Genomic DNA, 24,869 nt, shown 5'->3' on the forward strand with positions numbered 1-24,869 from the left:
CTGAGCTTATTTTTCCAGAGTTCCAAGGTCTTCAAAGTACTCAGAGTTTTGAAAGTATCGTTTTCTACTGACTCAGTTCCACTGGCCAGAAGAATCAAATCTTCTAGAGCAAAATTGCTATTAAAAAAAAAAAAAAAAAAAAAAAAAAAAAGGGCAGGGGTGGAGAGATGGGAGGAAAGCAATAAATAAAGATGATTATGGTAAAAAAAAAAAACCATATGTACTATAATTCAATACTAATGATACTTCATCTTTCCCTTCAGGATTTATTTTAAATTATCTCTTGGAAAAGGATGGAAACTCAGGTTCTGGCTGTTTTTATTTATGATTGCTAACAGTGTAAGATATCAAAAATATTTTATGCACTTTCACACACTGTTTTTAGACATGCAATATTGGCCAACTTTTGCTACATATTCTCTGACCCAGTAAGTTTACTTCTGGCCAAAGTACTTATAAATTGCACAATGATTTATGAGATAAGATGTTCTTTGTTGCATCATCTTATAAGCCAAAAATTGAAACAATCTGGAAATCTTTTACCAAACTTACTAACAGTTGCTAACACTAGGGTGTAAGATTACAAGGGATTTTCACTATATTTTTCATTGTTTGGATTTTATAAAACGATAAATTATTTTAAAATGTTTTAAAGCATTAAAGTAAAATTTTTAAATGTTCTAAATACCACTATCAATCACTAGGAAGGACCTATCAGAGAAATTTTTTTCTTGCACTTTTTGAATATCTACAAGCATGAAGTGCTTTTTTAATATGTTATCATTAATTCTCCTAATAACCTTTCAAGTTTGCTATTATCAACACTGACTTTTAGATGAGAAAACTAGTAAGGGAAAGGGCTAAGAATTTCAACAAGCTCTATTAAAATCCAAAGACCTTCCTTTCTCAGCTTATCATTTTCTAATGCATTTTCTATTGCATTTGTTCTACAACTAATGTTTTCAAATAGACTCAAGATCTGGACACAAGTCAGAGTTTTTAGAAAAGCAGAGATTTTAGAGATTATCTAGTCTAACTCTCCTGTTTAAGAGATGAAGAATTTCAGTGCCCCTCCCCCCCCCAAAAAGTTAAATGACCTATACAAGACTCACTGTTCTTTTATCCACTCTCCATTCTGAAGTGCCCTTTCCTAAGCTTTTCTTTCATATAAAGTCAGAAGTGACTCCAGACATAGATCTTCACCTCTTGGACTGTTGATTGCCCAAAAGGAGATCTTGGTGTTACTGATAATTCCACTTCTATCTGCGTGACCACAAACCCTAAAAGATTGCTGACTATGTGGCAAGTCTCAGAGATGACACAGATCTGAATGGGCAATTTATTTGGGGAGAAGACAAAGTGTGGTGTCAGAGCTTCAATTAGTCAATTTATCTTGATTTCTATTTGTAAAGTATATGGACTTGCTAAATAGTAAATATAGTACATATTCTTAACTGAATCCAATGGACAGTTGTTTTCTCTTGTTAAGCATAGAGAAACTTTTTCTTTTTGTCAGAGTCGATGTGGGTTACTTTTGACCATTATTAATTTAAATGGCTACCTTTAAGTATTTACTATATCTTTACAAAGCTCTATGTAGTAAGCATGATTATTCCCTTTTCACAGAGGGGAACTAAGGCTCAGAAAGGCAAAGTAAGCTGTCCAAATATATCTAACTAGCAACTATATCTAACCAGCAATCCAGGTTTATCTTACCCTGACACATACATATTTCACCTTACCACTATAACATTCATTTAACTGAAGAATATAGTGTTATGGTGGCACAAACAGTGAGTAAGACACCCACTGACTTTCAACTTTTCAGTTAAGTTTGGAGAGCTGATAAAAGGAAAAAATACTGCCAGACCCGTAGTTTCCCTGGCCTAATCAGAGCTGTGCGGGAGAGATGTAGAAAGAGATGCTTTTGCCCTAGAGCTAGCCTTGGGGCTGCAGGCAGTTTTTTCAATGTTGCTTAAAAAGCAAGGTATGTATGGCTTGGTGTTAACAATTAGGCATAGGAAGTTTAGCTAAGTATAATTTCTGCTTTCACAGTTTTTGAGTTTAGAGAGTTCAATATGTATGTAAAAGTTACAATAAAATATGAAAAGTTTAAAAAAAAAAAAAAAAACAAGGCAAGTAAAATGAAGAAAAGCAGAAGGGCAACTCCTGCTGGCTTCTCCATAAAGATTTTGTTTCTAGTTTCAATTTCAGGCAGTTTCAATTTCAGGCAGGCCCTGCTCCAAGCATTAGAGGGCCACACATCTTTCCTGGGTTGAGAGAAAGAGGTGGTGGGGGTGGAGGGGTCTATTAGGCAGCTGGATAAGTCTGAAACATGGGAGGAAGGTATGATAGAAACTCAGTTATGGGAGCCATCATCACTTACATAGAATGAAGTCACCTAAGGAGAGTGTACATAGTAAGAAAAGAGATGGCTGAGAATTGAGACTCCCTGGAAAAGCCAGAAATGAAGGAGGAAAAGAAACCTATAAAAAAGGGCAGAAAAGAAATATCAAGGAGGAATAATGAGAACATAAAAGGGTGGTGTCACAGAAGGCAAGAAAGTAGAGATTTCAAGAAGTAGGAGTGAGCCAGTGTCTGAAAGAGAACAGTTTAGCTGTGTGAAGTAGGCAGAAACCAGAGGCAGTGAATTAAATAAACAGAAGATAAGAAGTGGAGACAGTAAGCATAGATCACCCTTTCACAGTTTTGCAAATAAAGATAGTAGCAAGAGACACAGAATTAAAAGATTTTTATTTTTTATTGCAATGAAAGAAGCATATTTTTCTGCTAGTACAGGGAGCTAGTAAAGAAAGAGCAACTGAAGATATGGGAGTGAGAAGAATAAGGAAGCAAAATTCAGGGAGAGGTGAGAACAATGGAATCAAGGGCACGGAAGGGAGGCTGCCCTGAATAGAAGAGGGACATCTCCTCTTCTCTGAAAGAAAGTGTTTGCAGAATTGGATGGAGACAAACTAGTACACAGTCAGCAGAAATTGAGGGAGATTAAGACTAATGGCCTCCATTTTGTCATGATTTGTCAGTAAAATTGGATGCCAGCTATCTGGTGAGAATAAAGAGGACAAGGATTGAGAAGGCAATCCAAAACAGTATTGAAGTTTCGGAATATGTTGAGAAGAACTAACAAAGAACTGAGAAGATAGATGGGTGACACTGAAGACCCAGATGAGGTTGGAGATCTTGGATTTGTGGTGATTCTACAAACGTGTGATATTTCCAAACATCATATATGTATATATAAACATATACATGTAAAGAGGTTGTGTGGTCCTCTCCAGCAGCACCCATATGTTCAGATAGAGGACAAACAAAAGCAAATAGTTACCCTAATTGAAGCCTGAGGCTTTGCTGGATAGGTCGTTAAGATAATTCGTTGTGCATGCAAAAAGGGAAGGGGTAGAAAAAGAAGATAGATAAACAATACACTGATTACGTGGGTAGTTCTAGGGTTAGAAGTCTACATGAGATGGAAAGATAAATGTAGAGTAGGACAGCTGACAGGAAAGGAGGTGAAGACCAGAGAGAGGGTATGGGAATTCAAGATTTTTAAATGGAGAAGTTTCAGGCATAAAGAGGATTATAGTATAACCAAGACAATAGACAGCTATGGCAAAGCGGAAATACTTTTTTTTTAATGATATAGACACATATACATGTGTGTATGTATATATGTATTTGTACGTACATGCATATATATGTGTGATATGTATGTGCATATATTTATATACATAGATGCATATATTTGTATATATATACACAAAATTTCTATTGCAATTCATCTGAAGATCCATTGTAAGATATTTTTTTCTTTAAATATAGGCATCCTATTCTATAATTCAAACCAAATAAACACAATATACATTGTATTCACCAAATACAAGAGAAATATGATCATTTAAGACCTAAGGGTTTTTAAAAGAAGAACATAGTATTATTGCTCAAAGCTTTTTATTTCCTTCACAAAACAATCCCGTGTTTCACCAACCTTTCTGCTGGAAACTATTCTTCCAAGAGATAATTAACTGGGTCAAAGTCAGGGGAGTGGCAGTATTGCTGTTCAATGAACCTAAACCAATGACAAACGGACTGATTCAATAACTGAATTTGATGAGAGGTATAATTTCATCTTATTAGTTGCCAGGCTGCCAAGCAGCAGTGTAGGAGCATTAGCAGGCTTAGCTGACCCTCTAGCTCTCAGCATCTGAAGTTCTCAGAACAAATATTTAAGCATCTTGCCCTTTAACCAGGTGTCTTGCTTGAATGCTAAGACCTGACCCGGTCACATGCTCCCTGGCATTGGGTACTAGTGGATTCGAAAAGGAAAGTAAACAGATGACGACTAGGCAATTGTGCTTATTAAGCCACAAAATAAATACCATGCCACATATTTCAAACCTTCTGTGTTTATGTGCAACTATATTAAAATTTTTTAACTAAAAGAAAGGAGGGGAGTGTCTTTATTTGAAGGGGAAGTAAATTCTGCACCTGGATCACAGAAAGCCATTTCCTTATCTTAGGATTTGGATCTGTGAAGTAGAAGCAGCGGCCAGTAAAGGTAAAATCAAAGAGCCATAAAATTTCCCATCTAGAAGGGGTCTTGGATCACCTGTCTAATCCAGCCTTCTCATTTCATAAAGGTAACAAGTGAGGCCCAGAGATTTTTTTAACTGCTTGCATCAGATGGTTATCTCTCTAGGTAGTGAGCAAACTAAGGTGAGAATCCTAGTCTCTTGATCCCTTTCAAAATACTAAAGGCTTAAAACAAAAGTTCCTTCTTGTTTTAAACTCAGATAAAACTATAACACTCTTTTCAGTGCCCTCCGAATAGGTAAACATAAAAATAAAAGTCATAATTAAAAGCACATAGAACAAGAATTGCAGCAACATGGCAAAACACAAACATGTATTTCCTCTGTATATGTTTCCACAAAGACGCTAATGCTTGGCTGGATGTAAGGTCTGTATGAATAATTCTCCTATGTTGGATTCATCCTGATAGTCTTGTAATGCTCTAAGTATCATCTGCTTCTATAGCATAAACAAAAGTACTTTTTCTTAATCCTGGGACATAAAATGGCCATATGCTATCAAACTCTAAGAGACATTTATTTTACTTTGCAATGACATAATTAGAAAAAAAAAAATGTAATAAAAACTGAAATAAAGTATCATTAATTACAGATTCTGGGTTTTATTTGTTTGTTTGTTTGTTTTGGCTTTCCTAAAAAGAAATATCCAGAGGCAATATAACCTCTCAGTAGTACAGAGCAAGATGGTGGCTAGTGCAATGACCCAAACTTAATACGTTTTGACTATTTTTTTGAATTTTAAGTTTTAACTTTTTTTAAGTTTTGAGTGCTAACTTTAAGTTTTGATTACTTAAATCAAGTTTAACAATTTCACTCTCGCACTTCACTCTGCCACACAAAACAAAATTGCAGCAACTTGTGCGTAGAACGAATAGTTACCTGAAGGTGTTGAATTTTGCTGTGGCTGATGTAGAGCTTCTTGGTGGTGGAAGGAATACCTGACGGTACCTCCGTTAGCCTGTAGCACTGCACCAACTGCACAGAATCACAGCTACATCTTCCAGGACAGTTAGGATAGAAACCATCACTAAGAGAGAGCAAAACAAGGAATGCATAAAGCAGATGCATCTTACAAAATAGGGCCTCTCAGGTAGCAGGCGAGTGTTTAGGTGATGTCTCGCTCTTTATACCATGAAATCTGATAATAGAATCTTATGAATGTGTACTCAGTCGATGTAAGAAGACAGGGAAAAAAAACCTCTCAATTTGCCTGGGTTAAAATGTTAGCAACCATTACAAAGAAGAAGGGGCTTAAACATTGATAAGCTGCCTTAATATTTGTAGGTGAGCAAAACCCTATGTTATTTATGGCTTGAAAGGCTAATCTGCAAACACCTCTATTATCTGTAGTTCCCTTGTTTTGTTAAATGTGACACTAGGGAATTAGTGGGAAAAGACAAAGAGCTGTTTTATAGGGGGCTATAAAACCTTTGAATTTTCTGTGACCTTATATTAAAACCATTTTTGCAGCACCACAACAGGCAGGTGTTTTCTTCTCACATTAACTAGTATGAGAAAAGAGGCAAGTTTTAAATTTATTATTATCTCGGTAATGTTTTATTGCTAGGTGAAACAGTGGGGTACAATGAAGAGATATTCAGAGCTACAGATAACTTCTTCAACTTTCACTCAATCCACTTGATTTCCAAATATCATATCTGGGAAATATTTTTGTTATTCAAAAATATTGTTGACTCAAATGACAATAAAACATCAAAATGGGTTAATTTATCTTCATCTGTTTGTAATAATGGAAGAAAAAAGCCTCTAGTTTCTTCAAAGGAACTTGTAGGTTGTGAAACCTGACTGGAGAGGGAAAACTTCACTTGTCCTAGGCACTCCTTTGTTGTGGCTTTTTGTCCTGCCGTGGCCATCCCTTTTGAGAGATTTAAAAGCATTTTAAGCAAAAGATTATATAGAGAAGTTCTCTCCCCGCCAGTGGAACACCTAAATTTCCCCACGCTGGTCAGGCCTAGCAGACTGCTCTAAAGAAACACTTTCTAACATTGAAAAGCTCTCTGATCTTTCCAACTTTACCTCTCTCTGTGACAATATTCATTTTAAATGTTTCTTTGATCTAATAATCAATTTATTCTATTTCCAGAGTAAGGATTTCTGTGTGCTTTTCCCAACAGACTTTTTGACTTTTTTCTGGTTTTTTTTCCTCTGTTTTCTTTAACTATCACTGACAAGGAGTGATAAGAGATTTCTTTTCTGTCAATATTCTGATTTTCAATAAACATTATTTATTTCTCTGTTTAGTAATAGAATTATTTTTTAATTTTTAGAATTTTCAAATGGCAAAGTAATGCTCAAAAAACATTTGGAAAAAAGAGCAGGGAGGGGAGAAAAAAAAACAAATCAAACATTTGTCCAGTTACTTTTCTCTGCCTAGGCTTTGAAACAACAAAGAGAAATACTTATTGAACACTTCTTTTCCTATGTTGCTGAAAAGGTAAATTCCTAGTTACTTGAAACAAAATGCCCGCAAAATCTTATCCTTTCATCTGCCATCAACGATGCTAATTTTGCTTTTATGCAGCATAGCAATGAGTTCATTTTCCATTCTCTGTTGGGGGCCACAGGATTCTCTTTTCTTTGATTAAGCCTTGAAATTAGTGTATACTTCATCTTCCTTCCTTCTTTTCCATGGTATTTCTTTAGCTTACCTGCAATTTTGGCATTATCTCTAATATACTACTATTTTAGACTGTGAATAGTTTTATCAGGTTGTAAATATACTCACGCAACTTTATATTCTTCATTATTTACTATTTTATTTTCCCCTATTATTTCATAGTCTCCATAAATATAACTTCAAATGTTTAATAGGCCATCAAGAGTATTGTCTAAATTTGGTTAACTATTTTCTAAGTGCTGGATTTTAAGGATGTGTCCTTTATAAGCATAAATAACTTTGATTATAAAAAGTTTGAGAATGCGTGGAAGAATAAAAGATCCATCTGTTCTCCAGACCACACCTATTTATTCAGGGTTAAGTTGAGAAGTCAACTTTTTTTTTTGGTCAGGGAGAAGGAAAAACCTTGTTGATAATATAAACTGCAGAGAAAGTATAATACGAAGGTACAGCCTGAATGCTTGAGGGATGTACATGTTTTATGGTATCTACTCTGGAGGTGGCAGGCCCCTTTGCAGTTATGTTGTGCTAGGAGGCAGCCACAAAAGCTGTCACATTGCTTAGCTTCTATTTTACTTTTTGCTGACTTCTGGAGTTTTCACATGTTGACTAAGGGCCATGGGTATAAAGCTTTCTACCTTTAGTTTGGGTGTTTAGCTCTTGCACTTGTGGGTCCTGAAGGCTGAATGTTAATTCCTAAAAAGGACTTAACAAAACTTTATCTGATCATTATTACTTGGCTTTTTTGGGTAAGGAGAAACTGAGTAAAGGAACATGGGTGCCTTCTTCAAGTATGGAAACTCAATGACTCACCCAGAAACTCTGTTCAAAATACAGCCCATAATGTAGGTTTAGTCTTTCAGCACAAGAAAGATTGCAGGCTCAAAAAATATGTCCCGCATTTGTTGGATTGAATTAAATTTATATCTTTGTTTAGATTTTCAAGCCAGGATCTTCCCTGACCTGCTTTCTTATCTTTATCTTTAGTTCTATAACCCAATGGTACTCAAACAGGGACAATTTGGCAATGTCTAGAGACATTTTTGTTGACGGTAAAAATTTAGGGGTGGGTGGGTAGGCAGTGCTACTGGCATCTAGGGTATAATGGCCAGGGATGCTACTGAACATCCTGTAATTCACAGGACAGCCCCCACAACAAAGAATTATGCAGTCCAAAATGTCAATAGTGCCATTGTTAAGAAACTGCAATAAACATAAATGTAGGCCTCTATGCAATGGACATTGGCCTTTCTGCATTATTAAAAGCAAAGGGCAAGTTTCCATTATAGAGAGGAAAATGAATTCCAAAGAAGAAACTAACCCAAATTCTCCCTCACTAGGGTGTAGAAGCGTTGGCTTGTGAGTCCTATTACAAAACTGATCAACCAAGTGCTAAAAAGATGACTTTATGAAAATCTCTGTCTGAGGAAAAAGAAATTTTAAAGAATAAAGTAATTTTGAATATGATTCTTTTTTAAACTTGTTTTCTTCTGAAGAATGTTGTGAAAAAAGAGCATAAATTGACGGTAAAACAAAAAGTAAAATTTTCTGCTACTTAATCTCTCTACACTCCAATTTTTTCTGCTATAGAATGAAGTTAAAATGGGGAAGACACTATCCATTTTACAAAAAGGAAGAGATGAAATGAACTAAGGCATGTCAAGTTCACAGACAAAAAAAAAAGGTCTCGATAAATGATAGTGGTTATCAGCTTGGGTTATTAGTTGCAAGCAATGCGAACAAATTCTGGCTGATTTAAGCAGAAAAGGAATTATTGAAAAAAAATTGAGATTGTAAGAAATCCTGAAGAACCAGTTTTGGAAATGGACAAGAATAAAGGAAGGCCATATAGCCAGGGCCACAGGCAAATCACACTTCAGTATGGAGTCCCTGCAGAACATGGCCTCTACCACTGAACCAGAAATTGGATACCATTGCTGGCACTGCTGCTACTGAAAAAGAATGCTGCTACCCCCAACTCCCAGCTCCTACCAACAAAAATTCTCCCAATCCCTGCCTCACCATTTCCATGTTAAAAATTTCAGGTGGATGAATTTTTTTTTTTTAGGTGAGCCTAGGTGATATGCCTGTGCTCTAGTTGTCACAAAGCTGACATCTTCAGTTCATTACGGGAGGAGGCCTCTATATCCAATATTTGAGTCATATAAGGTAAGGAATTCTCTAAACAGAGGAAGGGGGTTCAAATATGAACAGTCCCTGATTTGTAGCGACAAATGTCAACTATAGAAATCTCTTCACCCTCACTCCCTGATTTTAGTCCCTGATTTGTAGCGACAAATGTCAACTATAGAAATCTCTTCACCCTCACTCTTTCTGCTTACCATGACCATAAAAACAGAGTGAGTTCTGAGTGAGTTATAATCAACTGAGAACAAAACGAATTCTATTTCCAACAACTGTTGTGATACGGCTTTTATATAATTTTTTATACTTTCTGACTTGTTCATTTAGAAGACTATGAAAATTCTAATGAGATAATTTAAAGTGTTCTTGTATTTTTTAATATAAGTGCAAAGATAATGAATGTTAATGGGTGTTCAGAATGCAATTGTTTTGGGCCCCTTATAGAACTAATCTATAAGAAATATAAATGTCAGAGGCTGATGAGGGGTAGTCTATGTTTGATCTGTAAAGTCTGATAATCTGAGAAATAAGCAGTGGCTTGACAGTGGATAAAAGAGGAAGAATCAATATTAGTAAACTCTGATACCGCTGTTGATAAATGGTGGTTTTAGATAATGCTGAACCAAACCTGGAGCTATAGGAAAGGGAAATGAAGATTGTAGATCAGGTAACAGTGGAAAAGCAGTTACAGTCAGTCTTTGAGAGTGTAAGGGAGTAAAAAATACAGTAACAGGGATTTTTAAATTTGTTTTTTATGTATTGTTTTTAAGTTTGGGAATACCATACAAAATGTATTATCTCATATATTTTAACTATCAAATAGGTAAAATAATTCTCAAAGCCTAAATTATACTGAATTTATTAGTCAAATCAATCAGATCATTGTTAAATAAACTTTTCTCTTTAGGTTGAGAAAAGTATTCCTTGGATTTTAAAGGAATACATATCTTATAGATACTTAACTTGTATTTTATAGATATTCCTAACTCCTGAGCCAATATGAAAATGTATTTAACTATGCTCTCTGGCAGGTATCAAAGCATGTCTTGAAAAGTGGCTGTTTTTAGAATTTCCTAGGCAGACTGTTGTAATATCTCAATTATTCAACTGATCCCACAAGCATTTTTAACATTCTTACTATCTTCCAGATCCTATGTTAGGACCTGGGATTCAAAGATAAACAAGATACAGCTCTTACTGCCCAAAAGCTCACAGTCTAAGGGGCTCCAAAAATAAATAAATAAATAAAGATAAATGCTATAGTAAGTATTTGCAGGAAACTAAATGGGGATGGAGTCCACAGTATCATATCAGAGAAAAGGAAGGCTTCCTGGAAGAGGTGTTTGAGCTAATCCTAAATCACTGTATCAAAATTCTTAAGTTTTAGGAACAAGAGAGCAAACAGTTGTTCCATAGGTATATATAAAAGAAATGATCAGGAGAATGAGGCTAATAAATCACTTACTTTATTACCACGTCTATCACAAAATTCCAAATTGTTAGTAAATATGAATAAACATAAATAATACGTGAATATAATATATTCCAAGACATTCTCCACATAGCTCAAAGTAAAATGGTAATAGGTTTTCCTTGGCTATCTTTATTAATCATAGAACAACATGTTTATCATGACCAACAGCACTCAATACTTTTTCCTTTTCCTGGTAAGGATACTGGAGAGTAAATGATACATATGAAGCTTAGTATAGGGCCTGGCACACAGTAGAGTTCATGAAATGGTAGTCTCCCTCTCTAAGGTAGATCTATGTCCTCTCACTATAGTACCTTTCCAATTAACGATGCTCTAATAAATATTTGAACTCTAACCTCAGAGGTAATTACTAGTACCTATCAAAGCAATCTTTAGCATCTTTCCTTCTTCCCCAATGTCCTAGTTCCCACCCTGTTTATTCTTAGTAATTCCTTGTGGTAAAACTCTGTAAGGACAAATTCCTAAAATAAGACAGTTACATTTAAGTTATATTAGAAATTTTTAATCATGTAAGCATGATTCATGAAACAGTTATTGGAAGTTTCCACCAATGCAACTGCAAATATTAGCATCAAGATTTTATTATCTCTAGGAAAATAAATCCCATAAGTATTGAAATTACATACAATTACAAAATTCCAGGTCAAAATAAGGCAATAAATATAGATATAGTATGCTGCCAACAGATGGCAGCACCTGAATATCAAACTCTGCTTTTCATTTCCAACTTAGATTGTGACTTGCAGAAATGCAAAACCCCATCAAGGTGAATAAAAAATAATGTCTACATAGAGGGCTCCTCATGAGTATATGAATTAGTCACATAGCACCAAGATAGCAAGTACATAGGGATGTGGCAGCTGCTACATAGCATGGTAATGAGAAGGGACAATATGAGATGAAATATTCTGGGACACACAGGGGATGATTTGTTGAAGATGTAAAGATTATAAACAGAAATGGAACTGGGTTCTACAATCCTGAAAATGGGAATATTCACCAAGGATCAGAGCACTGGAAGCATATAAACACTTAAAATGCATTTCAGTCGTACCTACACAATATAGCAAGAAGCTAAATAATATCTTTTTAAAGAAATGAAATTTATTTTCAAGTGTAGTCCATTTAAACTAAAGAGTGATAAGTAACAGAAAATGAGTATTACAATTACTTTTTTGGCAATATTTCTTACATATTAATAGATCTGCATATGGCTATAACTGGGAAAAAATTTTTTTGAAAAATCTTTTTGACTGATTTGCCAATTTATTACACTGGTAACTTACACAAGAAGAAATGGATTCCTTCATTCTTCTATAACCAATGGTTAACTTCTAAGGCTTTGGAGAAAAAGATACCTAGATTGAAATCTCATGTCAGTTGATTTTTAGCTGTATGATCTTACCAAGATACTTAAGTTCTCTGTGACTCAGTTATAAAAAAGTGATAATAGCTACCTCACAGAATTGTGTGAAGGTCAAAGAATAAAGCAAATAGCACATGCTTAACACACAGAATGCACTCCACGATTTAGTTATTATTACCGTGATTCCAGGTATGTGTCCTCCCTCCAATTTAAAATTATTCACTTAGAAATTCCTGAAAATACATTGCATGATATACTATATTATGTAGAGTGAAAAAAACAATTCTGAGATGTTTCAAATTAATTTACAGTGGCTGGAGAGTGAGAGAAAGAGACAGAATTGCTAGTTTGTTAATGGCTGCTCACAGGGTAACTGTAGGGAGCTAAAGCTCCCAAAATTCAAAGGAGTGCATGGATTATCTCGGGAGGCCTGCTTGCATATAAAAGGGAAAAAGCTGGTTCTGAGGAATTCCAGGAGGAAGCAGATTAAGATTAGAAATAGGAGGTACGAAGGAAGTTTCGATTGTACCTTGATCTTCAAAATGTTACTTTAACTATGTTATCTTGGGATACACAAAGGAACAGAATATGTATAAAAAGGAGCCTAAGAAATAAACTCGGAGAGACAGTTGTGAGATCTGTTCTCCCTCCTGCACCCTGTCTGTCTTCTCTTTTTTCTCAGTCTCCGCTCCCCCATTCAGGGACCTGGTTTGACTTGGTCGGCTGGTTTCCAACAGGTAACAAAAGATTTCTCACATCCCCGTTTTGTCTATTGTAATTTTAGATTAATTTCCAGGTGGTTATTTCCACTGATTATTTTAGCCAGGCACCATCTAATTCCAAAAACCTCCACTTTGTTTAAACATGGGCTTTCCAGACTGCTGCCCTAACAGACATTTCTTTGTGTCTCTGCTGTCTTAGAACTGGCCCCACTTCACCTTCCCCCACCCCTTTGCCTACAGATCATGTAAATTCTTTTAGACTATCTTCGTCTTCCCCCTTCTCCTTACTTGATGTATAAAAATACTTGCAAAACTCTGGGATGATGGACATTTTCTACTTCACCATGCTGCCGGTGGTTTGGACTCCATGCCCCAAGATCAGTATTTGGCTAGCATTTTGGGCTCAATAAAACCTTACTTACAAAAAGAACTTCAGCCATGAAAGTTAAAATTTTTAGTTTACTAAGTGGCTGGGAACGTGGTAGCTGTAGTAATAATGTTCTTGCAAATACTTCACATAAAAATACAGTTAATTAGGAAGGTAAGGGAGAAGGATGTAAATTTGAGTTTTATATTATTTCTCGTGTATTAAATCCTGTGTGAAGGTGCCTATTTTAAGCTCATGTCAAAGATCTCATGGTTAGTTTTGTTTAGCTAATTTTGCCAAAGCCAAAGAACTTTAGTGACTGATCCTAACCAGTCAGCCATGCAGTACCCAGAGAGCAATCTAAAGCTATGATTTCTTATTCCTCCTTGGCATGGTGTTGGCGAGGAGAACACAATGCAGGCTTTGCTAGAGATTAACTGGAAGAGTCTGTCCCATGCATAGACCACAGAAGAGTCAGCCAGTAAAATTTTCCCCTAGGCAGTGCAGAAGAGACCATTTCTAACAGCCTACACTATTCAGACTGCATTTTTCTTCCAAGACTGGGCTTTTCTTGAAGTGGAAGGGGGTTAAAAGTGGGTAGGTGGAATGGTAAAGAGCAGGCGCTGAACACTCAAAGATATGGCAAAATTCAAATTGAAGTTGTAGCTATAAGAGTTAGGCTCACTAGCCTATGAGCTCTGCTTGTGTCATGTCTCATTCATTTTTATGTCCCAATGCCTGAACAGGGCTCTGCATTCAGTATATTTATGAATATATGGATATTCATAATTTTGTTTTTCAGAAATGTCATGTGTTGGAACATTGTTCGTTTTTGAAATAAATACACCTTTTAAGTAGTTGCCTTGGAAATGTATGACCTATGGTGTAATAATGAGTGCCAAGCACTGAAGCTAAGCATTTTCCTTATTACTGAATGATGTATATTTTGGAAACCGAGGCTTCGAGGTTAGAGAATACAACTCTAAGATGGCACTGCTAATACCTCACAGAGTGTAAGACTTGAACCCAAGCCTGCCTCTTAATCACAAAAGTCTCGTATTAAGTCAACAAAAGCTGGTCAGCCACTATCCTTCAACGTGCAGTTACCACCCTGAATTAACCAAGATAAGCCAGTGTGCACCCACCCCACCTCAAACAGGAACTGGGATGTTAAAGGTAAAACGTGGCCATTGCGCAAGCTCACACCGCCCTTTCTCACTCTCTCTTTCCTGACCCAGGACGTCACCACCGCAACTTTCCCGGACAACTTTAGAACGGCTCCCGCCCCCTATTTAGTCAAACGGGCGGAAGTTGTTGCTCACTGCAACGTGGACACCTTTCTCTTCTTTGGGCCATTCCAACTTGGAAGCGACACCATGAGCCTCTGTTTCTCGGCCGTCCAAGTTGGAGTTTGCCAGTTGTCAATATGGCCGCTGACGGACCGGTCCCTGTAGAGGCTTTTCATAGGCCAAGGTCGCATCCTAGCCCCGCCCATTTCGTCCCGCCCGGCTGCGTCCGCCCAGGTCTTCGCTACGCATGCGCAGCCTGGGCTGGCCGCGAGGTGGGACGGCCCGATTTTTCCGTGTACTACGGTCGCTGCCTCGGGCTCGCTGCCCCTGCTCCCGCCACTCCGAGACTGCTCTGCCGGCGTTAGCGGCGCGAGGGGACGGCACGCGGAGGACGTAGTGTGCGTGCGCGGGTCTTCCCGCAGTCCCAGCAGTTCCCCTCGCGCGGAGTGGGCGGCGGGGGTCAGCAGCAGTCCGGGGAGGCCGTAGACGGCGCCATGTCGGCGGGCGGCCCATGCCCAGCAGGAGCAGGAGGGGGCCCAGGGGGCGCCTCTTGCGCCGTGGGGGTCTCCCCCGGTGGAGTATCCATGTTCCGGTGGCTGGAGGTGCTGGAGAAGGAGTTCGACAAGGCCTTCGTGGATGTGGATCTGCTTCTAGGTGAGATCGACCCGGACCAGGCGGACATCACTTATGAGGGGCGACAGAAGATGACCAGCCTGAGCTCCTGCTTTGCGCAGCTTTGCCACAAAGCCCAGACTGTGTCCCAAATCAACCACAAGCTAGAGGTGAGCTTTGGGCACTGGTGGGGATGGCATTCAACCCCAGTCATCAGATCACATTTAACAACGCCAGTGAAACGACCCTAGAAAACTGCCCACTGGGGCACCTGGGCATCAAGTGTGACAGGGATTGCGTGTGTATATGTGTGAAGGAAAGGAGTGGGGTGAGGTTGGAGTAGAAAAAGGGGTGTAGATCTACGTGTGAGTCTTCCTGGGTCCTGTCATACACCTTCTTAGGGTCTTTCAGGAGGAAAACAGGAACTAAAGACACCAGCTTGTTTGTACATATTACATTAATCTAAGACTTAAGCTCAAAGATTCTCTGTCATAAGAATACCTAGCCTACCGTTTAACATTTGAGTTTTTAGGTCTACTTTCCCATTGATCAACTAGGTTTGTATATCCAGACAGATACAGACCTGATTATTTTTAACAATTTCAGGTCAGCATCTAATGTTGCACACAGATATACTATTCCCTGTTGAACTATTTAGGGGAATTTGATCAAAACTCTTAGGAAAATTTAGTGGGATAAACTCAACAGTATCAATGTCCTTCTCGGTTTACAGTCCTTAAATTACAGGCAGATACCACGAGAGCTCCCTACAATTATATATATTCCAATGACTTCTAACATTGAGGTTTTGTTTGTACTTTACCAAATTTCCCAAAGTCTGGAATTATTTTTGAATGTATGAACAATGATCATTTGCTTTAGTCTCTAATCTTGGTTGTGGGTGTGGGTGGAGTGGTGGTTACAAAAAAACGAAAAACTTACCCCTTTGTGCAGAAAATTAAATTAGCACATTATTACAGTATTTAGAAATCATGATAGATTTAACATTACATAAAGAACATTTTCTAACTAGGTAATTTAAGTGTGAGAATGGATATTTCATTTTAAAGTAGCTAAAAATAGGATAATCAGTGATGTGTAAAAGCTCTTTGAACGTTAAGTTTCTTAAGAAATCATTGCTATCAGTTTTAATGAGAAAACAGTGCCCATTGGATCCATATTGCTATATCAGATAAGCATCCTCTCTTTTCCTAGCCATTAGCATTCTTCCTCTTTCTTGTTAGCCATGAAAAAGGTGGTATAATTCATCTTTAATTATATTAGAACTGCATATCAGTCTCTTTTTTACTGAAAAGTGTGTTAATTTCTTCCATCCTTTTTGAAAAGGTTGAAATGGAAATGCTAATATGAAGCTAATCACTTTTTCTTCTAGGTATATGAAAATGTCTTTTGATTTCTTGATAAGTGGTTATTTCTAGAAGATAGTTATTTTTTCAGGTAATGAAATTGCATTTGATGGTTTTTAGAAATAGTACTTTATTTAGCTTTACATAACAGCAAAAGTAACTTTGCCACTTGAGAACTTTAATATCATTTAAAACTGAAAGTATATACCGAAGATAACAGCTTTTAAAAAATGAAACAACATCTAAATCATTTTTTAAAAGACTTAAGGAAACTTTAAACAGTGATATTTTGATGTAATATATAAAATCTAATTTGGGAGGAAGGATCGTTCCATGAGTAGGAGGTGGTGCTCAATTTTTTCATCTTTAGTACTTTAGATGAGTATTCAGAGCTATAATAAATTATGCATGTTCTTTTTCCCAGAAATTATAATTACATATTCGGACTCCATGTACTGACTTAGGAGATGGCATTATTCCTCAAAATAAGAAATGCTAGCCTATCACGATGTGAATGCATGTTTGTTTGTTTGTTTGTTTGTTTGTTTTTAATGTGCTTGAAACCATAGATTTAAAGATGTTAGAAAATGGGGAAGGGAGACTAAACATCATTATTTTTGTTTGTGTGGTTTTTCAGTTATATTTGACTTATCTGTCTGTGGAGTTCACTTTTGTACAGTTAGCAGTTTCTACAGTTTTCATGGTGTCAGTTGTTTATTGCTGAGAGGTTCTTTGTCAGTACTGCCTTTCCAAGTAGATCTGTTTATATCATCTGCAGAATTTCAGAGTTTGCTCCATATACTGTTATCAGCCTTCTAAGATCTTGAAATCTTAGAAAAAATGTTCATACTTTTTTGTCCTATTATATTTCGTAGTAAGCGGATTAATTAGTTCAATTGTTTTAAAGATTTGGACATTAAAGCATAACATTTGAGGCCACTTATGGTTTAATATAACAAGTGTATGTCAAAGTTCAGTGGTTTTAGTGATGAACACCTCAAGCCACATTACTATAATAAAATATTTTTGTAATCAATACTCAAATATCTCCAGAATGGATAACTTATACTTAACTTGGTCTTGAGTATTCTTCCAGAGTGCCTCCTCTTCTGCCCAGTTTTTGTAGCTTTAGGTGAAACCATGTTTAATATCAATGTAGTAGTTAAGAAAACAATTTTGCTGCAAAAATAAAATTTTACAGGTTACATTTTAAAATTAAATATAAATGATACCTGTGTGACTGTTTCTTGCCATAAGTTATATTTGGGGAGAGGGATATCTAGTAGGGGATGAGGAGACAGAAAATATCAAAATATTTTGAGGTAGTGCCATTTCAAATTACATCTCTCTTATACTTCTCACCTGTTTGTGAATTCCTGCTATGGAGAGCCACTTGATGACAGTTCTGTTGGAGTTACAGGTACTGATTGGGATAGTAGTAATAGTAATAGTAGCAGTGGTAGGTATGTTGGAGTAAAACAAAGGTTGAGAACCAGTACTTTAGAAAAACTCATTTCTCTGCCTTGAAATATAATTTTCTGCCTGTCTGCCCCTATTTTAAAATAAACAATATATCTTTTATCCATCCTCTTTTTTCTCAGCACTTGATGAATCAGTGTCTTCTTTTTCAGTAATTTACTGTTCACAGCCATTAGTGGGGAAACTTTTAACTTTGGCCTAGAGCCATGTTGATAATGAACTAATGATGTACTGCTATCCCTTTACCACTTAAAAGCTCTACAAGCAGTAAGGCTGTTTTGCAGCATTGAACTTGAAGTTTAATATTGATCTAATATATATTTATTGAGCACTAATTATGTGCCAGATGCTGTATTGGGCACTAGGGAGGCAATAGAGAGCAAAGATGGGCATAGTCATTGCTGTTATGGATATTGGATACTCTTGGGGGGATATATTGGAATAATTTTCACATATGTGTGAAATTCCAACTTTGATGAGTGCTATGAAAGGTACATAGAGTAATGAGCCTATTCTGGGGGGATCAAGGAAGGCTATGTTGAGGAACTGGCCATTGAGTTAAGTCATAAAGGATGGGTAAGAATTAATTAGGCCAAGAGAAATAAGAATATTATTCAGTTTTCTAGTAGAGAGAACAGGAAGTGGAAAGCACCTGTGATGGGAAAGAGCATAATGCATTTGAAAAACTCAAAGAGAGATGCTATATATTAAAAAAAAAAGGCAAAAGAAGTGAGATGCAAGATAAGTTTGAACAGGTAGATTGGGACCTTGTCTTCATGGTTTTACATGATTTTATAGGCCACCAAGTAGATTTGGGGGCTTTATCATAACTAGATTCAAATACTTCACTATGTCTATGGTAAGGAGAGTTTGGGGGAATGACAAGAATGAAAGCAAGAAATCATTTAGGAGATTCTTATTTTGATCCATGTGAGATGATGATAGTGCATAGTAGGATAGTGGAGATAGTGCTCAGAACCTGAGAGACTTGAGAGGTAACAATAAACAAATTAAGGGATGGATTGGCATGGAAGGATGAGGGAATTTAGGATGACTCCAAGATAAGTCATCGACTATCTAGTTGGCTGGGTAGATAGATGCAGATGAGTTATATGAGTTTTTATTGGCAATTATAATATATTGCTGACCTTATTGCTAACCTTATTGAGTAATTGCTATGGGCCAGGCTCTGTCAGAATTCTTTTATGTATATTGATTCATCTAATTCTCACAACAATGGGGTAGGTTTAGTATTGTTATTCTTATTTTACAGGTATTAAGTAAGGGTCCTGACTCTACAGAACTAGAGAAAGCAGCCTCTCCAAAGACACACATTTATGTTTGGTGGGAGAAGGAGGAGATAGAGAATAAAGCAGGGAGAAAGAGTAAGTGTGGCTGGACCAATAGCTGGAAGGGGGAGGGTGGCATTCAAGGAGGGTATTTTCATTTTCTTTTTAAATGAAAAAGTAAACCTGAACATGTTTTAAGCAAATGAGAAGCATCTAGTTCAGGAGAAAGCTGAATATTCTAGAGAAAGAGAGGGACAATTGGTATTAGTAAGGTTTCTGATTGAAGATGAGATCTAAAATGTAGAGGAAGACTTTATATTGAAAGGACAGCTATTATACTTAGAAGGAAAGGAAAGATGATAACAGAAGGCAAGAAGTTGAGGGAGTTTTTGTGTGATGCCTTCTTTATTCTCTCTAAAATAGCCCAGGACAACTGCTAAAGGTAGATGAAAGTAAGAGCTTAAGGAGAATGAAAAATATTTGAAATAGTTATGGAAGAGTGGGAGAGCCATTTGTCTAGAGAAATAGGACTGCCAGGCAATGTCGAAGACTTACTTAGAGTTAATTATCATAAATTCATGGTACAACCAGTCTGCCTTGTTGTGTGACTTTCTCCAGCAATACTTACTTGTTTAGTAACAAGGCACAGTAATGAGAATAATAATTGAGTTCGTCTAGTGCTTTAGCAAGAAGTTTGCTATATAGATAAGAGTGTTATTGAAATAAAAATGGCAATGGGAAATTAAGAAAACGATAATTTTCTTAAATAAAATTAAAGAAGTAGAAACTGGATTTGATAATTATGTAGATGCAGAGGACGAAGAAGAGAAAAAGTTAAGGATGACACCACATTTCTTTTTGGGGAGTGTATTGATTGATGCCTGTATTAGGCTGAATAGTTCCCCCCAAATTTATGTCTACCCAGAACCTCAGAATGTGACCTCACTTGGAAATAAGGTCTAATGTAAGGATAGAGATAAGATCATAGCAGGTTAGAGTGAGCCCTAACTCTAATGAAAGTGTCCTGATAAGGGATACTCAGAAGACACAGACACAGGGAAGAGGGCTATGTGAAGATGGAATCAGAGTTTGGAGTGACATGTCTACAAGCCTGGAAATACCAAGGATTGCTAGGAGTCAAAACTAGGAAGCAGGCTTGGAACAATTTCTCCTTCACGGTCTTCAGAAGGAACCAGCCCTGTCAGCACCTTGATTTTGGGTTCCTGAACTGTGAGAGAATAAATCTGTGTTCTTTTAAGCCACCAAGTTTGTGGTAATTTGTTATGACAGTCCTAGGAGACTCATGCCATTCTCTGAAGAAAGGAATCTAGAAGGAGCAAGTCTAGCAGGAAAGATAAGTTGGATTTAGGAGGTGCTGCGTAAAGTTCCTATCCTTTATTGTATATTCCTAATGTGGTCTCCTAATTGCTTCTTACTCTCTCCAAACCATCTTTTACTTGTCAAAATCATTCCAAATGTTTCACTTTAATGGTTCATGTCCAAAAAAAAAAAAAAGAAAAGAAAAAGAAGGAAGCAACTCTATCACTCTTTTTATACTTCCCTATTACTTACTGGCTAAAATTCAAATTCTGTAGCATGGTGATCAGTGCTGTCTGACCCCCCGCCTTTTTTTTCCTTTAATCACCCCTTCTAAACTGCTTTTGCCTCAATAAAACCGTTCTGTTTAAATAGGCTTTGCTCTTTCAAGGTATCTCTACTTTGGCATAGGCTTTTATGTATAATGCCTTCTCTGTACCCTTTGTCTACAATATCAAACACCTCATCTTTCAAGATACCACTTAAATCACCTTTTCTGTGAAGGTGTTCCTCACCCCACTCCTCTCTACTCTCTATAGCCAGAGGTTGTCATAACACCTTGAACTCCCTTAGACTGTTAGATTTGTTACATTGTACATACTGTAATTGGTGGTCACCACATCTTTCTAGCTCTAGAAGATAAGCTCTTTAAGGATCAGATGATGTCTTAGGTGAAATAATCTAAACTGTCAAATACTTTGTGAAGCTGACTTTAGGGGGTAACATTATCTCTGTGAACCCATTTTGGTTTCTAGGAGTTGTTTTTTTTTTCTCCTCAGTGCTCCAAACCATATTGAATAGTGAGTAATTCCTTTGAGTATGGATATCAGGTGGATTTATATATGTAGATTATAGAATAGGTGTTTGGCCCCTTTTTAAAATTGGAAATTTGAAACTCACATTAAACACCAATCTTTCTTACCTACTTACAATCCTATCTCACCTGTTAGGAGTTTTCATATCAGACCTTTCCCTTTCTCTACTCCATGTATTAGCCTATTTCCATTCAGCATGCAGGTAAATTTTTCCTTTTTGTGATTGACCCCTTTTACTTCTTTTGAAGTGGTATATCACACATGCCTCTATAATAGTGCTGTGACACTCTACATCATAATTGGAAATGTATCTTTTATCTCTTTTTACTAGATAATAAAAGTCTTAGGGCAGAATTTCTGTTTTATTCATCTTTTTGTCTCCAGATCCTGGCATGCAGTGTACTCAATAAGTATGTATTTGAATCGGTAAGTTATTTGAAACATTTCTAGTGTTCTGCCATAAATCCTCAAAGATTACCTATAATCATTCTGTAATACAAGTTTTGTGAGAGTTAGGATGGTGTGTCTCATTGACTCTATATCTGTAGTGCCTAACACAGTGCCTGCCACATTGAATGACCGAATCTGTAGTTCCTTATTCCCTTGGTATGTAATGTGTAAGGATATGATTTGTGACTTAATATTTCATAGTATTCCATTTTAAGAAAAATTTGAAACTGACTAAAAATAATTTTAAACATTGTGTAAGAGTATTCAGTATAGATTTACTTGTGACATTTTTAAAATATTGGGTAGGTTGATTTTCTTCACGCCACCTCCATTTGATCATAGAGAAACTGAGTTTTAACATAAATGGACAGAAAACATTTTATAATGTTTGAATTTCATTTTGAGGTTTACGTCAAAGTACTTTAACTTTCAAAAATATATCGCATCTTTTCTACTTGTCTCATATTTCAGATCCCCCAACCCTAGTTCATTCATGTTGTCTCCTATATAACGTACAGCTGCCTTTTTAAACATAACTTTGATCATGTCATTCTGTTTAAAATTTCTCAATTATACTTCAAATAAAATTCAGACTCTTTATTATGGCCAACACACTCTGTATGATTTGACCTGGATAACTCTCCAATGACATATTTTACTGTTCTTTACTCTTATTCTATATGGTCCAGTCACATGGGCCTCCTGTCAGAAACTGAGACAACAATTTTAAAAGTTTTTAGTCTCAGGACCCTTTTATACCCTACAATTATGAGGTCTGCAAAGAGGTGGTTTTTTTTTTGTTTTTGTTTTTGTTTTTTAATGTGGGTTCTGTCTACTGGTATTTATTGTATTAGAAATTAAAACTGAGAAAACTCTAAATATTTACTACATCAGTTAAAAATAGCAACAGTAAGCCCATCACATGTTAATATATGTCATTTTTAATGAAAACTATGTATATATTTAAAAAATAGAAAATAGCATTGTTTTACAGTTTTTCAAACTTTTAAAATGTCTGTCTTAATAGAAGACAGCTAGATTCTCACATCTGTTTCTGCATTCAGTTATAATATGTGGTTTTGATACAGTATAAAAAGAAAATTTGACCTCACAGAGATAATGTAGTTAGATAAGGGAGGAGTGTTTTAATAGCCTTTTCAGATAATTGTGGATATTCTTCTTTGATTGTAAAAGGTAATTTCTTAAAGGTTAGTTACAATGTGGAGTCTGAAACTCTATCAGTGAACTTTTCATACAGTGTTGCATTAAAATACATTGGTCTGTTTATGCAGTCTTCGTAATGATCTTTTACCCAGGCATGATCTTAACATCATGCATTGGTCATTTTGAAAATGGTTTGCTAAGTTATGCAGATCTTCCAAATGCTCGCACTTCTCATTATACAATATCAAAAAATCACATTTGTTTATATTTTTCTCATCAGAAAAGTCTTTAACTGTTGAGAAGCTGTCAAGCTCATGGTGATGGATACAAGTTTTCCAAAATTTGAATTTTCACTGACTCTGCTGTCTGTCAAGTAATTTAGGATCTTTTATGTAAGAATCTCTGTGATACATTCTTTTAAAAATTTAGTTCAGGAGAAAACAACAGTCTCACTAGATAAAATGGCATTGCTTCTTTTAATGAGACAAAGAGAATTATATAATCCATAAATGTTTTCCTATTAATAGGAAACAGTATTAAATTGAATACTCAATAAACTGTAATAAGATGGTATTTTTTATAATGACATCCTGCCATCCCTATCTAATGTTTTTTTTTTTATATTTCTTTTATTGACTTTATGAGCTTTTGGGAAGTAGGTGGATATAAATGACAAATTTTAGAAGTGGTATAATTTCCTAGGATTTAAATTTCTGTACCTTGCATCCTAAATTGAATTTTCAACCATAAAAAACATATAGACATAAAAAGCATAATTCTTTCTTTTTAGTGAAGTGATTACCTTTCGTACACATACTTTGAAACAAAAGGTGTGGAAACATTTACAAGTAGATGTGAGATAATATTTATATCTTTATCAGTAGCTTTCTGTGTTATGGTTCATTACAGTTAAAATGCCATCTGGAGTCAACTATTTTCTTTGCAATTCTTAAACAGCTTGGGAAATGTGTGCTTTTGTGTGCATACATGTCTGTGCCTGCATGTGTGTCTGTGTATTTTCATGCCTGTGCATGCACATGGCGGGAGATCGAGTAAATGACTAGCTGGGGAGTGTTGAGAGTCTCTTAAGAGTTGTTTCTAGTTCTGAGATTTGGAGATGTGTTCTCATATGGAGCTAGCTCTTGGACTGTTTCCTCACCATTTTTCCTATTACTGCCAGAATTACAAAGAATGTCAGGAGGTCTGAGTTTTAATCCAATGCAATTAGTGATTGGGGCGGCTCACCTAATATCTTTGGACTTCACTTTTCATCACGTGCAAAATAAAGGTGTTTTGCCAAATTGTTTTAAGTTCTTAGCTTGGACCTTTGAAAATGTTATCAAAATTGCTATATAGCATGCCAAAACTAATGAGCTGGATTCAAGTTCCCGGCTGTACAACTTGATGTTTGCTAATTTCTTGTCTTAGGTGATTCTCCCCCAAAATGAGGTTTTGAAGGGTGCTTAAGGTAAAGTAATTGGCATTGTTATCCATAAGACAGTTAAAGAAATAAAAACTAGCTTATGTCTAGAAAGAAAACAGTATAGCTGTTGTATATTTTTTGAAGATTATCTGGACAGTGGATTAAGGTCAAGACAAAGTGGAATAATAGGAAACTGAATACAAAAATTACTTTGATTTTGTGCCATAGAGTGGATTCCAGTAGTTAAGAATTATGTTAGAAAGGAATTATCTTGGTGGAAAAGTTTGGATGTTTTGAAAGAATTATGAGATGAGAAATAGA

The 24,869-nt window shown here is 36.2% G+C and overlaps 2 protein-coding genes across 2 annotated transcripts in view; one reads left to right on the top strand and one right to left on the bottom strand.

Moving 5' to 3' along the window:
- LOC105295190 (nephrocan) overlaps nucleotides 1–5,678 on the bottom strand; it is a 15,523-nt gene extending 9,845 nt beyond the window's left edge. The window contains exon 1 of the mRNA XM_011364759.2: nucleotides 5,490–5,678. Within this exon, the coding sequence (XP_011363061.1) occupies nucleotides 5,490–5,678 (189 nt within the window). The remainder of the gene's footprint in view (nucleotides 1–5,489) is intronic.
- A 9,217-nt stretch (nucleotides 5,679–14,895) lies between these two features.
- Nucleotides 14,896–24,869, top strand: part of GOPC (golgi associated PDZ and coiled-coil motif containing) — a 34,013-nt gene continuing 24,039 nt past the window's right edge. Inside the window, exon 1 of the mRNA XM_011364760.2 lies at nucleotides 14,896–15,414. Within this exon, the coding sequence (XP_011363062.1) occupies nucleotides 15,127–15,414 (288 nt within the window). The 5' untranslated portion in view covers nucleotides 14,896–15,126. The remainder of the gene's footprint in view (nucleotides 15,415–24,869) is intronic.

This window comes from Pteropus vampyrus, unplaced genomic scaffold, assembly GCF_000151845.1.
Source record: "Pteropus vampyrus isolate Shadow unplaced genomic scaffold, Pvam_2.0 Scaffold101, whole genome shotgun sequence".
NCBI classification, from domain to species: domain Eukaryota; kingdom Metazoa; phylum Chordata; class Mammalia; order Chiroptera; family Pteropodidae; genus Pteropus; species Pteropus vampyrus.